Source organism: Ptychodera flava, chromosome 14 (assembly GCF_041260155.1).
Source record: "Ptychodera flava strain L36383 chromosome 14, AS_Pfla_20210202, whole genome shotgun sequence".
In the NCBI taxonomy this organism is placed as follows: domain Eukaryota; kingdom Metazoa; phylum Hemichordata; class Enteropneusta; family Ptychoderidae; genus Ptychodera; species Ptychodera flava.
The window spans coordinates 31921325-31936468 of NC_091941.1; the positions used below are offsets into that span (position 1 = coordinate 31921325).

Here is a 15144-nt window from a genome sequence, read left to right on the forward strand (position 1 = left end):
CCCGACTTCCTAAGTTCGACACCAGCTTCGAAAAATAGACGACACTATAATAGATTTGTCAAATCGCGAATAAATATTTTCCAATACATATCGGAGATTTCGCAACCTTAAAGATCTGGCCAAGCTCGACTTAGGCCTACACGGTAACACATACAATCAGTCAATCATTCCGTATCATTCGCGAACCAAAAATTAATTTTAAGCGACTGATACAGAAAATTCTGTTTTAGAAACGTAGCGTTAAAGGATCGCAGGGTCACTCAGTCTCTCCATTCCAGTTCGGGATCTGTACAAGCACAGTGACTCCCTCCGCTGAATCATACACTAAACGCAAACAACCAAGGTATGAACGATGTGTGGAGATGCTTTCCCATAATATTACATATCTTGGTTCAAATTCGTAGGGTTTGATTTCAGTCAGGGAAAAGTAATGCTCGATGTCAGAAATATCGCTGTCCAAACTCTCCATAGTTGTCTTACGAACGCGCTGAATTGTACACAGTACTCCTCCAGCTGCAAGCTACAATCGTCTGTATCGCCGATGACGTCACGCACGCTTCTCCCATGAGCCCTTTCGCTCCCATGGAATTCCGGGCTCATTTCCATAAATGTCGTCTACTTCAACGTCTCTTTTCGTCGCGCCGTAGTCGTCAGCGCGTGCAATTATGTTGCAAATTTGAGCTGCATTTTACTCAAGGGTGATTTTGGAAGGGATAAACGGTCAAAGTCGCTGGACTTAGGTTTCCCTTTAACATGATAAATGTTGGCATCTCACGTTTCCCATTGATAGAAGTTGGCAAGAATGCCATCATCAGAAATTCAATTCTTCAATGTTGAATTCCTCCGACAGAGTGTGCGTACAAGTGGATCTGCCAAGTGACAGGGCAATACAGATTGACTGCTATGCTTACAAGCCACCACTGCCATCAACAAGTACCTCAGACCACCAGCCATTATCCAAGACTACTATGCATGTACAAAGTCTCTCTCACTGGGCTCCCTCCAATATTGGGCCGTATAGTCAGGCAACCCAGGTGAGAACTCAAATTGTCATATTTATTGACCACATGATTATTTACAAGTCAATTTAAATGAAAGTGACAGACAGTAAATCAGTTATTTCAAGTTCAAGTTTGTACAAAGTGTTTGTCATATGCTACAAAGTCAAGCAAGAAATCAAAAACAATTTCAGTTTCTATGTTATGTCTTTTGTTTCCTTCAGACAATAGGTCATGTTTAATAGTCTCGTGAATATCGTAATTGTTAAACCAGTATTAGTACAAATCTTTGAGAAATTTATCACAAAAATTTGCTTTTGTTTCAGATTGGCAACGTCTGCTTTGTGGCTGGGCAGATTGGTTTGTGCCCTGCCAGCATGGAGCTCATAGAGGGCGGTATTCGTCCCCAAGCCAGGTTATCTGCAAGAAATGCACAGCGCATCATAAAAGCAATGCACCCAGGCATGGACTTGTCGTCTGCAATGCAAGTTGTATGCTACGTGACTGACTCCAGATTTATATCGATAGCTGAACAAGAATGGCAGTACATCTTGGAATCCTCTGAAATGGTGAGATGAAACATTTGTCAACTCTCTCTTTTCTAAAAGTCTCTCTCTGAGAATTAGTGTCATTTGTGTTGCATTTCAATGGAATGTTACAGGTCACAACAGGATTTCAAAGTAAACAAGAAGCCACTATCCTGTAAAATGTAAGGAAGACGTCCCAGTGGTTATATACAAGTAATCATATTAGCTACCATAACCACTAACCTAGGGATTTAATATCAAAGTTTTGGCCGGAATTAAGATATGAGGGCTGCCTAGCTAAGCAGCACATTTTGAAATTATATTGCATTTACATAATACCTTTTTACATGGTTTAGTCACAACCTTTGTTGTGAGAAATAAAATTTCAGTAAATATTGTCTAAACATGAATTTTTGAAACCAAACATTACTCATTGCGAAATCTAAAGAAAGGAGCAACAAAATATGCTTATATCTGTAGTGGTTTAATCCAACTTTGCAGTTATGCTTTGGTGATAAAATTGATAAATGTACGCTCAGTTCTGTCAATTTCAATGAAAATATGACCAATATTATGTAGAGATTAAAATGATAAATGACAGGTAATTTTTGAAAGGAAGGGACTGGTGCTTAATTAGATTCATCAGTTTCACTGTTGTATTTGTTACGTTCAGAATGTATCGAGCTATACAGCTGTTGTAAAATTCCCTAAAATTTGATTTTATGAAATGATCAATTCCCACTTTGAAAATATGATAACATTTGCTTAGTGTTTTGCCACAAAAATAGTTAGATTCTGTACTGTAAGCCTGCTGACTAAAGAACCTGTAGCATACTTGAAATCATGGTGATAGACATGATGCTGTCAGAGTCATGGTTTTATTCCGTCTGTAATGTGCCCATTCCCAATCAAATGCTTAGAAATTTCTCAAACCAGAGATTCTTTTCCTTCATGTCAGAAATCTGAACTTAAATGATCATCTGTGTGCTTTGATATGATGCATGCCATACTTGCCTCATTTTAGAACTGTGAAATCATTTTAATGTTACAGATGAGTGGTTATAATGACGACAGTGCTGGCTGTTCTGGTCTCATGACGTACGTGGTTGTAGCAAACCTACCGAAGAATGCACTTGTAGAATGGCATGTCATCGCACACACCAACAAACAGACTTGGAAATGTAAGTGTGTATCTCACTACACTTATACACTTGAATGATGTGCAGTTTTTACCGTCAGACATAAATCACCAATTTCTCTTGCAGTGAATAACCTGTTCCATCAATCAAGATTTTTGTGGACCTGAGGAGCAATGCAATGTTTGCTGTCATAAATGGACGCAAGAAAATTTCTTTTCAGTTGATAAGTTGTTTTCATGACAACACTTTTTGAAACCAACAACTTTATCCAAAATTTGTCTTTTACCTATAATTCACCTAGAAGATCTCTAGTAACTGAATAATATTTAAATTTCAATATTTAATATTTAAATTGAACCTTAAGAGCATTAAAATGACGAATTATGTTTGGTCAAATACTTAATTGTAAGTTTTACAGTGCTTTGAAACTAAAGTAGATTGACCCAGTCAGTAAAATATTAGCTGAGATATTTTAAAGAGGAGATAAATTTTGAATTGCAGGTGAAGGCTTGTCACATTGATTTATTCATTACTTAATCTGTGGAAACAAAATTACTTTAAATCATAGATTATTGATAAAAAATTGAGACAGAGAATTAAGCGGCAAATGTGCGGCTGACTTGCAGCGTGTTTGCAAGGTTATATCTGATTGGTCGATTGTCAATATTCACAGCAACTTAGGGAGTTTATTTGTATTATTTCATTATAACGTTACGATTCTGCCAACCAATTGGATAACAGCTTCGAAATCGCTGCAAGTCGGCCCCAAATGTGTGGCATACCTGCGTCATGATTATGACAGACTACCCTTCACCTGTGTTCAACTCATGCTCTCTACATGGTACAGGCAGTGGTTAAAGGAAAAAGTTAATAAAAACAGCAAATTATATCAATAAGTAACATTAACCACAGGAACATACATTGAATTTCATTGATAGCATTTTGTTGTATATTAGGTTAATTTCAACATACCTTACGAAATTGGAAAATGGTCACGTTTGTAGGTCATAACACAGGGTTTAGTCTAAATAGATTTGTCTTTTGGGGAGAAATTTATGTTGCTGCAAATGTGATTCAGCTATGCAGTCTTAGTGTGTCACCATTGTTCTATTCAAACAAGCTCTCTTGTATCAGCAAATCCTTTCATTACAGGGTAATGCAGCCTTATCATATAGAGCTGATGACATTTTCACAATACTGTACAATTAGCTTATGACAGCGCCCTCAAGAGTTGATGTGTCATTATCTGTTGTTTAACCTTTTTTGTTTTTATGTTAAGAGCAGTTTTGGTATGTACATTGGAAACATTGTCAAGATCTTCCAAAGGCTATTTTATGTGATCTTCCGTAAGACTTTTGCCCCAGAATCTATTAAAACCCTCAAAACAGAATTAATTTCAATGATTGGTGAATACTTCTCCTTATGCTGTCCCTAAGTTGTCCATTTTTCTATCACAAATATCTCATCAGTCAAAATAATAGATGTTGTCAGGTTGGAATGCAACTGCAGTGTACACAGTGTATCATTATAGGTTTGTAAATACAGCAAATGATCAACTTTTGATATTTCCCTCGAGCCAATACCAATAAGGGCATGAATTATGATATCTAGGTATGAATTTATTCACTCACATTCCTCTTTTAATAACTAGAAAACTCTATGGCAGTTGTCCCATTTAGCTCTATAGTCCTTTTTCATCACTACTAGAAATTTGAATTCACCAGAAAGAGCAAATGCTGCAACATTGAGCATTTTGACCACTTCACCTGCCCAACAATGACACTGTCCCAGAAGTTCCCCCACGCACTCATAGCTGAGCCAGAGACAGTGGAATAAAGCAGCATTTAGAGGAGTAGGACTTCTTTGAAGATAGATGGCTTTCAAATGTGATATGTAGATTTCTTGGGATAATCTGATTCAGTCGTGGCAAGTTGTGAAATTTACAGATTTGTATTTTATTGGGCTTATTTCTTCATTTTTGGTCAACATTTTCTCTACAACCACTTTTCAGATAACTTTCAAATTTGGTTGGAATATTACAGAGATTACTTCATTCAGATGTGTAAAAATTGACAAAAATTGCAAAAGTAATATTTTTTAGAGTTTTATACTCATTTGTGATCAACGTCATTTTCATAGAGTCAATAACTTCTTTTACTTTGGTTTGTATGTTGTACAGGATGATCTCGATCACAAACATTAAAATGTTGACAACATTTGCGAATGTAAATTTTTGAAGTCAATTTTTCCATTTTGGGTCAAAATATTTTATCCATATCTGCTCATTAGATGGTGTTCAAATTTTGTATGGAGTTTATCAGCTAAGGACAACTTTGTTCAGATAATGAACAAACGGTGATGAAATGTGCATGTGCAGTTTTTTAATATCTAATTCTCATCTTTTCTCAAAGCATCATTTCCTTTTAAACCACTGGCATATATTCTTTCGTAGTTCATATTGCATATTGCATATTCCTACACTTGACTTCATTCTCTAATACTCCGATGATGTTTATACATGGTATGAAAATGTTTATAGTCGGTATTTAATTTTTATTGAAAAGTTACAATAATCTTATATTTGTTACAAAATCAATAGCACATCTATTTCAGTTGTTTTCATATGTAATTTTTAGGTGCTTTTTCCAAGTTTCTTTTTTCCCTGAAAGTGTATCCGTTATTCCCTATATGCTCAGTTTCAAAGTCAATATTGACTGTGATCTGTAAAATATCAATAATAGGGAGAATAACAAATTTTGATTGTTCTTTTCTTTCACTCTTCACAGCATAGCTGTATCAGCTGCTAGGTCACTTTAAAAATTTTAATTTGAACCTATTGTCTTTTCCATGATTCCAATCTTATGTACCACAGATTTACCTTTGTTTCATGAATTTTAAGCTGTAGTTTACCATTTCAATACTTTGTCCCCCTTTTTCTCATACACAGATTCTAAGCATACTTTGAAAGACTGGAGTAACTACGTAATTGACTGTGAAAACTGCCTCTGTTTGGAAGATTCATTGTGTTGCCTACAGCTCTCAGTAGGTTGGTACAATCATCTATTTGGTACCTTTCAATGGAGGCCACTTTAATTTCCATAGAACATCACACTTTCCATGTTACACAGAAGAGTGAAATATCCCATAATTCATTGTGATTGGTAAACACAGCAATCAACAGACCTTTAAATAGATCTTATCTTATCAGTACAAAGAATATCATAGTGAAAATTTTAAAAATCACCACTATATTAGTTTTATTTGTATCTTTCTGAATGTTGTATTTAAATATCTGAAAAAATAATAATTTCTGTTTGAAGAAGAAAATTTTCAACAGAGATTTTTAGGAGTCATCTGCAACACTTTGCCATAAAAAAGGAATTATAAGTCCACCTGTGATATCTAAGAAAGTCATCTTGCATTTTTAAATGGATATGACCCAAAAAAATGTATATGTTAAACTGGTGGCATTTTATGACTACCTAGTAGTACCTGTGTTTCTGATAACATTGTTTTGAAAGGTACAATATTGTAGTGTGCATAAAGGTTGATATTTGTGCACTTTGCACGTGACTCTGTGGCTTGCAAATGAAATGTTTGACATTTATTTGCTTTATCTATGTATTCTTGCAATTTGAGATTGAAAGAAATGAACTGAAAAGAAGAGACTTTTTTGGCCATGATGTTCATGTGTACAAATCAGAAAGAATTGTAGGAAATGTTACATGTTGTGTGTTAGTCCACTGTTTGTCATAAATTTTTATGGCTTCAAAAATAATTCATTTTATCCAAACAATTTTTGATCTTGTAAATATTACCTATGAAAAAAATGAAAAGATTGTTAAATGTTTTGTTGCATAATGTATGCATAAGCGTGGACATGTTTTTCAACTTGAAGTAAAACCTATCATAATTTCAACCTTAAAATATTGTCAACATGTACCTTGGGTGAGTTGTGGTTTTCATTGTGTTGCATTTTTACAATCCTAAGGAGTTTGCAATGAAGACAATCCCATTGATCTCAAGGATATGCTCGACAAGTCTTTAGATGTGTTGAAGAAGGAGGGGTTACCATGGAAACAGATGATGATGATGAGGGTATTTTATCACAGCAGGGTATTCAACTATGGAGATCTCTATACAGGCAAGTGTGTTTTTTTTTTTCTGCATAGTCTTCAATGTCATATGCAGTTTTTACATCATTTTAGCTTCCATTTCCTTTAAGTGTATATAAACTACTGTAGGGAACTGTTTGGATGAGTTTGCATCCATTGTTAGTGTGTATGTAATATGTCTGTTGGTTTGTTTGTCTGCTGCAAAACATGAACTGATGTGTATGTTGCCATGGCAATTTGTGTATAGATAGATACACAATTGATTTAAGATTGTTCAAATGAATTCATAACTACAAAAAATACAAAAATGAGCTAAGCTTGAATTGTATCATAATCAAAAACTTAGAAATTACTGACCAGATTTTACCTTGTATTTGATTTGTAGGTAGCTCAGGCTTAGTTCACAATTTTACTGTGTTTGCAGAGAATTACATATTTTTGTCATTTTTTTGCAAAAACGGCTGGTCTCAAAGCTTTTCAAACTTTGATTTGTAGGTTCTTTGTAATAATTGTATTTTTTAGATCTGATTTGTGTATGAATTTTGCATAGATAAATTTTTTTAGCCAATTTCTCATTTTGCTCAGAACATCTCTAAAAGTACTAGAGCTACAGGTCCCAACCGCAATTCCTCGGAAAATGTCACATCAACATCAGTAAATGGCTTCAAATGATTATGAAATTTGCATTTGTAAATATTCAGATCACGTTTTGTCATTTTGGTCAAAATGTTTTCTTTGAAACTACATGTCTAATAACAGTTGAATTTGGTCTACAGAACCCTAAGAATGACCTCAGTCTGTAAATGACGTGATACCGGATAGAAAAGTTTCATTATAGTTGTCTATTTACAAATTTCATACAGTAGAGCTGCATTGTAAACTAGGTTGTTTATTTAAAAAGTATTGCAAATGAACCTAGCCCACCATCATAAATGGGATAAAGACTAAGTGGTTTGATTGAACCCTGTTTTTGATACCTTGTAAAGTTGACATCATTTTGACTACTTTAGCAATGAGAAGATATTTGAGTGTATATTATGCATTTTTCAAATGTTTTGTCGTACTCTGAGTTGTATTTAATTCTCTTTGAGTGTGGCATGTATTAAACTTGGTTTGTGTATGGTCATATACAAACATGCACATATTGATCTCTCTGCTGCATGCCAATTTAGTGTTTTGAAACTGACGTATTGCTAAATTAGGTGTAATTTAAGCACTATGATCCTGTTTCTTTTTTAGCTCTCCTGTCAACAACGCGGAGCTTATCAAATAGGTTGATTGTCTGTTGTCTTCTATCCGTCAGCTGTCCATCTGTAATCTGTTTGTCGTTTGTCAACAGTTGCCTTCTTCTCTGAAACCCCATGTCCAATTGCTTTGAAATTTGATATGCAGTTCACTTGGGGTGACTTCAGTTAGATTTATTAACATCATGGTGAAATTTGCATATTTGTATTTCTGGAGCACTTTTTCCTATTTTTGGTCAAAAAATCTTCTTCTCTGAAACCGCGTGTCCCATTGCTTTGAAATTTGATATACAGTTCACTTGGGATGACCTTAGTTAGATTTATTCAAATTGTTGTGAAATTTGCATATTTGTATTTTGGGGTTATTTTTTGCCGTTTTTAGTCAATAAATCTCCTCTGACACCACTTATCTGATTGCTTTGAAATTCGACATACAGTTCACTCGGGGTGACCTTAATTAGGTTCAAATTGTGGTGAAATTTGCATATTTGTATTTTGGGATTATTTTTTGCCGTTTTCAGTCAAAAAATCTCCTCTGACACCACTTGTCTGATTGCTTTGACATTTGACATGCAGTTCACTCGGGGTGACCTTAATTAGGTTCAAATTGTGGTGAAATTTGCATATTTGTATTTTTTTGGCAGTTTTTGCGATTTTTGGTCAAAAGATTTCTTTCTCAAAAATTGCTCATGTGATAGCTTTGATATTTGGTATACAGCTTTCTACAGATGAACTAAACGTGATGTATTGAAATTATGATAAAATCTGCAATTTTGTGTGTTTGGGGCAATTTTTGAAAAAAAATTTTCTCAAAACAATACTCATAGCTTTGGTTCACATGTTCTCAAGGATGATCTCAATGTGATATGTTCAAATTATGATGAATCTTCAATTGTGTATTTTTGCAGCTATTTTTGACATTTTTTGTCAGACGATTCTGAAATGAGCTATCAAGGATTTCCACCCTCTTCATCAACACATGTGTCACAAATAGTTATTCTCTACATAACACAGTGCAGCTATACTGGCCACTTGGAAGCTTGTAATATCTTGATAATATTCAAAATTATTTGGAAATTTCTGCTTTCTACAAGTTGTTGTTGTTTAAAATTATTTGGAAATTTCTGCTTTCTACAAGTCGTTGTTGTTTAAAATCTTTAATTCCCAAGTCATTGACACTTCTGTGTTTTACTGCCTTCGAACAGTGTTGCTGAAATACCCAGCATTAAGCTCTGACTGGTCAGTGCTGGGTTGTACAATATACCTTGCGTCAGTGACAGATGAACTGAAGACACCACTATTAGAACACTTTGACAATAGATTTATATACAGTGGAGTAAAACACGTCACTAAACGTAATGGATGAAAAACTAATCAAAACATTACAAAGCACAATTGGTTTTGTGAAGATTGCTGTTATTCGTCATTGTCATGTACTAAAGTATGGTTTTACCCCTACAGTTTTGGAAGACTCCCTGGAAAATAGAGATGACAGAATACCGCCATTTAGTCTGGTTCCAGCCAATGCTCTGGCAGAGGGCGCTCTACTGACAGCTTGCTGCTGGATGCAAGGATGAGAAAGGAAGCAAAACTTACCCTGACCTTTGACTTCTTATGCTGCTTCGTGTATCACATATGATTGACATGTTGATGGTACTGCAAAAGCAGAAGACTATTACCAAATGTCTTGTTTGTCTTTATGTAGAATTTCCAAATCACAAAGTGATTCAGATTCCAATCGGATTTCAAAATATTTACAGAAATCTTAACATTTCCTTGTGATTTCAGGCAAATAAGTCAAGAAGGTGATACAAAACTATATTTCTCAAGTATATTTCAGTCCATGGGACAGATTGCGTTATCATCTCTTTTCCTTTGCAATAGAAACACTCTGCAATATTCTGTATTTTCATTATCGACTGTAGGCCAGTAAACAACACTGAGGCATCCCGGTCATCGCACCAGGGTTTCCTTTGGTGTGTATAGAAGACAACAAGTTTTTTTAAAGATTCCATAATCATCTGTCTGTGTTGTCCAACCTTAGCAAAATATACCAACCAATTCTTAAAATATTATAACTCATAAATGTCAAGTTTAATACTTTACATAGAACAAGAAGAACCGTTACATTAAAGCTATATAATCAAGTATATAATCAAATGGCCAATAGTAGCACAGCAGTAGACAGGATTCAGATTTTGTTTTAAGCTAGCATGGACAAATTCTATTTCTTTTGATGGATCAACATGTTGTTTATATAACAAACACACTGATAATACATGAAGGGCAAAAGAATGATATTGTTACTGGTACATCTTCACACACATTTGCAAGTATAGAGATTGCAAATGTACTCTGTCCCACACGGCATAATTTATTTCTTTTAAAAACATTTTAATAGGCTAAGCGTAGAATATAGCAACTTTTAGGATTGGAGACACAATCAAGTTAACAATAATCTTTATAATAGAGTAGAGGATATGGAAGAATATATTCCTTGCTTTTTCCCGCACAGCCTATATCAGTGGGAATTGTTTTTTGGTAAAATGTTCAAAAACATGACATTGGGATAAAAAATATGCCGGAATACATAGCCTGTTTTTGCAAATGATTAGACTGCATTGCCTTGGTTTGTTGTTTTTTAAAGTCTACAAATATGACGTCATTCAATCTGGATAGTTTCGTTAAAAAAAGATCTTATCTGCAGTGAAACCTGCATGCAGGATGTACATTTATTATTTATCAGGCTGCAAAGAGTCCGCTTTAACAGCTTAGATGTCATCCTCATCATGTCCAGACCTGGTGAAATTTTATGCATTTTGCAATTAAATCTACAATTTCTTCAAACAGAAAAACAGAAAGCGTAGACTTGTCCATGACCTAACCAAGAGATTATCAATAGACTAAAGTCTCAAGTATTAGAACACAAACCCAACTGTCATATCTGTATTTTAGCTGAAGATGTCAAAACCGGGCTGAAAATCAGTGTTGCCATGGAAACAAGTGTTGTTAAGCGGATGGTCAGGTTGCTTTGAATTTTGACAGCAAAAAATGTTCAGTAAATTCTGATGGGAGTATGTACAGAGACGGCAATTTTTTTTCACGTCAGGGAAGCAATCAACAGTAATAGCCATTATAGGACAAGCATTGAACCAATCTCATTGCATCAAAATTTCATTTTCTCTGTAGCCCCATTGAAATAAAGACAGATTTAACCATTTGAGGAAAATCAGTGTGCATTAGCTTGACTTAGCTTTTTGCACAAGCACTGATCATCCATAGCAGTACTAGAAGTGCCACTGCAAACTTACACAACACATGTATACAACTACAATGAAAATTCCAATTCCTTTTGTTTTCTGAATGGTTTCTTCCTTCTTTGGTCAATTGCATTAATCTCAAAAGTTTTTATTATAACATGCTGCTGTCATTTGTTACTTCTATCAAAGTACAGGTCCTCATGTCTTTCGACCAGTTTTGTTTCTTGCATGTGTAAGGCACAGTCTGGTCCCACAGCGTGTTGAAATACCCAGTACTCGGCTTTAAGTCAATATTGGCTGTATTTGCGTGCCAAGAATCTTTAGTGTTGACAATGGAATTCAGGTCAAAATACTGAGTACTGTATTTCAAATAGCTGTTGGAAGTAGAAACTGTAGTGTAGTTACTACATGAACAACAGTGTTAAAAAATTATCAAAAGTTACTATAATAGTTATTGCATAACTGTGAACATTTATGCACCAAAGAAAGTTTTATGATGCACTTGGTATCAAACATTAGACTTAATAGAATTGTACATTAGGATGATTATTTTGGTTAAATTCTTTTCTTTCAATGTAAGGTTTGCATGATGGATATAAGGGTAAGTCCTATATATAAGGTAATCTCTCAGATGTCCTGATTCCCTCCTGTTTCAGAGAAAGAGACCACTGCCACTACATCAAATGAAACAAACATTTGCAATCAGCCATGCACTCCATTTGTCCATTACTTGATGGCATTACGCAGTCCAGTATATGCATCCAATTAGATTGGTCATATTTCAGGAAGGCTATCGATGGATTTATCAAACCATTTCATGCTTGATTTCAAGCCATTGTCTGTCGCTGTTCTCTCTCAGTGTTTGCTCCTATGTAAAAGAAATGATCATGTGTTTGGCTCAATTAAAAATTCAGCATAACACACAGATTCTGCCTGAGGACTCGTATGCAATATGGGAGTGGATGTGTGCTTCTGAAGTTGTATGTACTGTAGATCGTTGCTTCAAAATGCAACTTTCCAATTTCAAGGGAGTGTTTATGACTGAACACCCAAGTTGCTAGCTTAGGTGTATCCAAGGTTATTCTCGGTAGAATATTACCATGGTATATCATGGTTTTTAGTTTCCATTTTCTACATACATGTATTGCATTGGACATTTGTAATTAATCTGCACATGGCTATAGCTATGTATGTCTTTCCAAACAATGATGCACCCTATTGGTCTATAAATTGGTATCAAGGTAAATCAGCATTCGTGAATGTTTTTTTAATATTGTGTTCTGCTCAAAATAATATTATTCAAATTAACTGTAAACAAGTCATCGTTGATGACACAGTCCCCGCTTGTCCATTTTGTTATAATCTTCGGTGTCTAGGTAGCTGTGGTCTAGGTTGCTGTGGAATGACATTGATGCAACAGGTGCATCAGGCCTGTGACTTGCATAATAAAGTAATCTGAGGAACGTTCAATAAATGACTCATCTCTGCCGGTAATGACCACTGAAGGAACTTTTGATTACATCACACATAATGATGCCCTCACTGCCTCTAGTGTCATGACGGCACATACTATACACATGGTTTGGTGGAATTTTCGAAATGCTATGGGATTGGGTATGTTGTTGCAATCAGCCATCAGCCATTTCGAATCATATAATGAGCAAATTAATGTGCACAAGAATGCAGCCATAGTATTTTATCTTCGAATTCGTATCACGTTTGAACAAAATCAGTCCATCGAGGGACAGTGACCTATGTTTATGTTTCAAAGACATAAAAAAATCACACCAAAATTGAAATCAAATGGCTGTCTATTGACCATATGGATCATAGCACAAAATTAGTAGACATGCATATGTATGCCATAGTACTTTATCTTTGTACCAAGTCTCAACAACATTGGTTAAGGAATATTTGCATATGATTAAGCCTCAAAGACATGAAAAAATCCTAAAATGACCATCGGGCAGCGATATTGGAAAAAAATTTACAATCTGGCAGCCATATTGGAACATGTCACGAAGTAAATTGACATGTATGCCATAGTACTTGATCTTTGTGCCAAGTTTGGACAAAATGGGTGTAATGACCTTTGAATTACGCTTCAAAGACGTGCAAAATTCCAACAAAATGGCAGTTCTGCAGCCATATTGGATCCTATCGCAAGGTTAATTGATACATGCCTATGCATGCCATAGTACGTGCTTTGCCTTTGTGCAAAGTTTGAACAAAATCGGTTCAAGGATGTTTGAGTTACGGTTCAAAGACATGAAAAAATCGCAAAAAAATGGCCACCTGTCAGCCATATTGGATCATTTCACGAAATAAATTGGTGTTCATATGAAGGGCATACTGTTTTGCTTTTGTGCCAAATTTGAACCGAATCGGTTCAAGGATGTCTGAGTTATAGGCCAAAGACATGAAAAATCGCAACAAAATGGCCGCCTCACGCCCATATTGGATTTTATCGCAATATAATTTGACATGCATATGTAGGCCATAGTGTTATGCCTTTGTGCCAAGTTTGAACAGAGTCGGTTCGAGGATGTTTGAGTTATGGTTCAAAGACACGAAAAATCGCAAACAAAATGGCCGCCTCACGCCCATATTGGATCGTATCGCAAACTAATTTGACATGCACATGTAGGCCATAGTGTTATGCCTTTGTGCCAAGTTTGAACAGAATCTGTTCAAGGATGTCTGAGTTATGGTCCAAAGACATGAAAAATTGCAACAAAATGGCCGCCTCGCACCCATATTGGATCATATAGCAAAATTATTTGACAAGGATATGAAAGCCATAGTGTTATGCCTTTGTGCCAAGTTTGAACAGAATCTGCTCAAGGATGTCTGAGTTATGGTCCAAAGACATGAAAAATCGCAACAACATGGCCGCCTCGCGGCCAAATTCGATCGTATCACAAAATAAATCGACGTGCATCTGTAGGTCATAGTGCTATGCCTTTGTGCCAAGTTTGAACGAAATTGGTTCAGCAGTGTCTGAGAAACTGTTGATGACGGACGGACGCACAGACGGACGGACGCACAGACGGAACCCAATCTATAAGTCCCCGCCGGACTTCGTCCGCGGGGACTAAAAATGCGAAAACTCTTAAACCTTCCATGCTGCTCACCATAGAGTATGTTTGATATACAGGTCCCTAGGGATGAAACAAATGGTGTTCAAATTAGCAAAGAATTTGCAAAAGTCTTCATTGAAGTAGCATGTCTTATAGCTTGGAGATTTACTTTCAGTTCCATAGGTATGATCTCTTTTAAGTTTGTTCAAACGTTGATCAAAGATGCAGATGTACATTTTTTGCAGTGAATTTTCTCATTTCTGGTCAAAATATATTGCTTTTCCAAATGCTGCTGTCCAAGTAATAAAATTTAATTTTTGCATGAGTTGACCTCATAATTTAATCAAAGAATGACAAAATTTAAATATCAAATTTTTGCGAATTATAATGTCAATATTATTTTTTAGAACCATTTTTTTTTTCAAAAGTAGTCAGTCAAATATCTTTAATTTAGCGCCATAGGTTCTTAGGAATTTGATGAAATGATTGTGAAACCTGTTGGGTTATAATGGCTCTGCTATAATCATGGTTAACGTGGGAAAAGACACGTTACTAATTTTTGTTGCCATTTTAGGGTTAAGCGATATCATCACCCTGTCTATCACACATATGCACAACATAATGTCAATCATGGTCACACCAACCTCTCACTCCTCTTCCCTTCCAAGACTACATGCCACACCTGCCAGGCATGGCATCAATCTGATAACATGATTGTGTGTAAACTTCCTATTCACACCATCACTTCCAAGTCACTCCACATCTCAGCCATTTCAGCCTT

The 15144-nt window shown here is 35.5% G+C and overlaps 1 protein-coding gene across 1 annotated transcript in view; it reads left to right on the forward strand.

Moving 5' to 3' along the window:
• Positions 1-12210, forward strand: part of LOC139150189 (uncharacterized) — a 38062-nt gene extending 25852 nt beyond the window's left edge. The window contains exons 13-18 of the mRNA XM_070722399.1: positions 851-1034; positions 1325-1567; positions 2577-2706; positions 5612-5710; positions 6656-6808; positions 9485-12210. Of these exons, the coding sequence (XP_070578500.1) occupies positions 851-1034; positions 1325-1567; positions 2577-2706; positions 5612-5710; positions 6656-6808; positions 9485-9600 (925 nt within the window). The 3' untranslated portion in view covers positions 9601-12210. The remainder of the gene's footprint in view (positions 1-850; positions 1035-1324; positions 1568-2576; positions 2707-5611; positions 5711-6655; positions 6809-9484) is intronic.
• Positions 12211-15144: the final 2934 nt, after the last annotated feature.